This window comes from Orycteropus afer, unplaced genomic scaffold, assembly GCF_000298275.1.
Source record: "Orycteropus afer afer isolate SDZICR_OR568_19922 unplaced genomic scaffold, OryAfe1.0 scaffold00005, whole genome shotgun sequence".
In the NCBI taxonomy this organism is placed as follows: domain Eukaryota; kingdom Metazoa; phylum Chordata; class Mammalia; order Tubulidentata; family Orycteropodidae; genus Orycteropus; species Orycteropus afer.
Window position 1 is genome coordinate 27,883,667 of NW_006921592.1, and position 1,412 is coordinate 27,885,078.

Below are 1,412 nucleotides of genomic sequence, written 5' to 3' on the forward strand. Positions count from 1 at the left end.
ATATCTGGTACCTAGCAACTGTTCAATAAAAGTTAGCTACATTCAACATTTCCAGGATTCAATGTAATTTGGAAGGAAGGACAGTTCTCATGTACCTAGTTCCATTATGGGAGAAAAAAAAAAACTATGTATATCAAATTATATTCTTTAGACTACTCAGAGCTTTTCTCAATCCTACTTAAAAATGAGAATTTAAACCAGGGGTCAGCAAATACAGCCTACAGGCCAAATTTGGCCCATCCTATTGTTAAAAATAAAATTTTATTGGAATACATCTATGCTTATTCATTTATAAGCTGCTTTTGAGCTACGATGGCAGAGTTGAATAGTTGTCACAGAGACCATCTGGTCCACAAAATCTAAATACTCTCATCCTTTACAGAGAAAGCTTGCCAATCAAGCTTTGTCATTTCAGAGATACACAGTACTTATTCAATCAAGCACTAACTTTTACTATTATTGTGCTACACAAATGGACAACTTAACGATATAAAATCCTTAAGAAGTTTCTACCCCACAACCCCGCCTCCTAAAAAAGAAGTTTATACCCAGTGCAAGCAAGAACAGTATGGATATACTTTACTATGAATCAATTTGTAATTCCATAGTATTTTCACATCTTCCATCACAGCTATATGTACTTTCATCACATACCTTTGCAGGAATTTTCTTGTCAAAATCAGGAAAGTGAATTATTTTATTTAGCTTGGACAGATATAGTATCATTATGGTGGCTGCCATCTAAGGAAAGGGAGAGAAAGAAACTTGAGCAAAATATCAGGAAGGATTGCTTGAGATGCAAAAATATCATCAGAAGTAAACAAAGTCATCAAAAACAAATATAGCAAATCAAAAATTCATTTTCCAGATTTCAGAAAAAACGTATTTCTTGGAATATTAAAATTGTTTGCTTGCTATATAGATTCCAAAAGAACTTACGGGCAAAAGAAATGTCACATTATCTCAAGGGATTCAGGAAACAGTGACTGAGAAAGATAGAGAATAGTGTCCCAGAGGGTGACCACAGTTGGTGAGGCTGCCCATTGATCCCAGACCTCCTTCCCATAGACAGAGCATAGGCCACAATTCTCATCTGGAACCTTCCCCATAAAGTCTGGGGTGGGGTGGAGACAAACAATAAAAAAAAAAAGGGAAACTCTACACACAAATATAATTATTTTTAAAATTTCTGTTTTGTGAACTGCTTGTTCAGTTTCTTCACCCATCTTTTCTAGGAGAAATAGGCCTTTTTCTTACAAATTTATCAAAGTTTATATAAGTGGTTTTAGAAATTATCTCTTACATTTATAAATGGCTTTATAAATTATTCCTTAGAGAGTGACATCTGTTGCAAACCTTTATTTATTTCATCTATTTTTTTCTCTTTATATTGCCTTTTTTTTTTTTTTTTT

General features: G+C 33.5%; 1 protein-coding gene across 1 annotated transcript in view; it reads right to left on the minus strand.

Annotated features, from left to right (window-relative positions):
* The window catches only part of SLC35D2 (solute carrier family 35 member D2), a 90,803-nt gene that overhangs the window by 55,921 nt on the left and 33,470 nt on the right, over positions 1 to 1,412 (minus strand). The window contains exon 3 of the mRNA XM_007939202.2: positions 655 to 741. Within this exon, the coding sequence (XP_007937393.1) occupies positions 655 to 741 (87 nt within the window). The remainder of the gene's footprint in view (positions 1 to 654; positions 742 to 1,412) is intronic.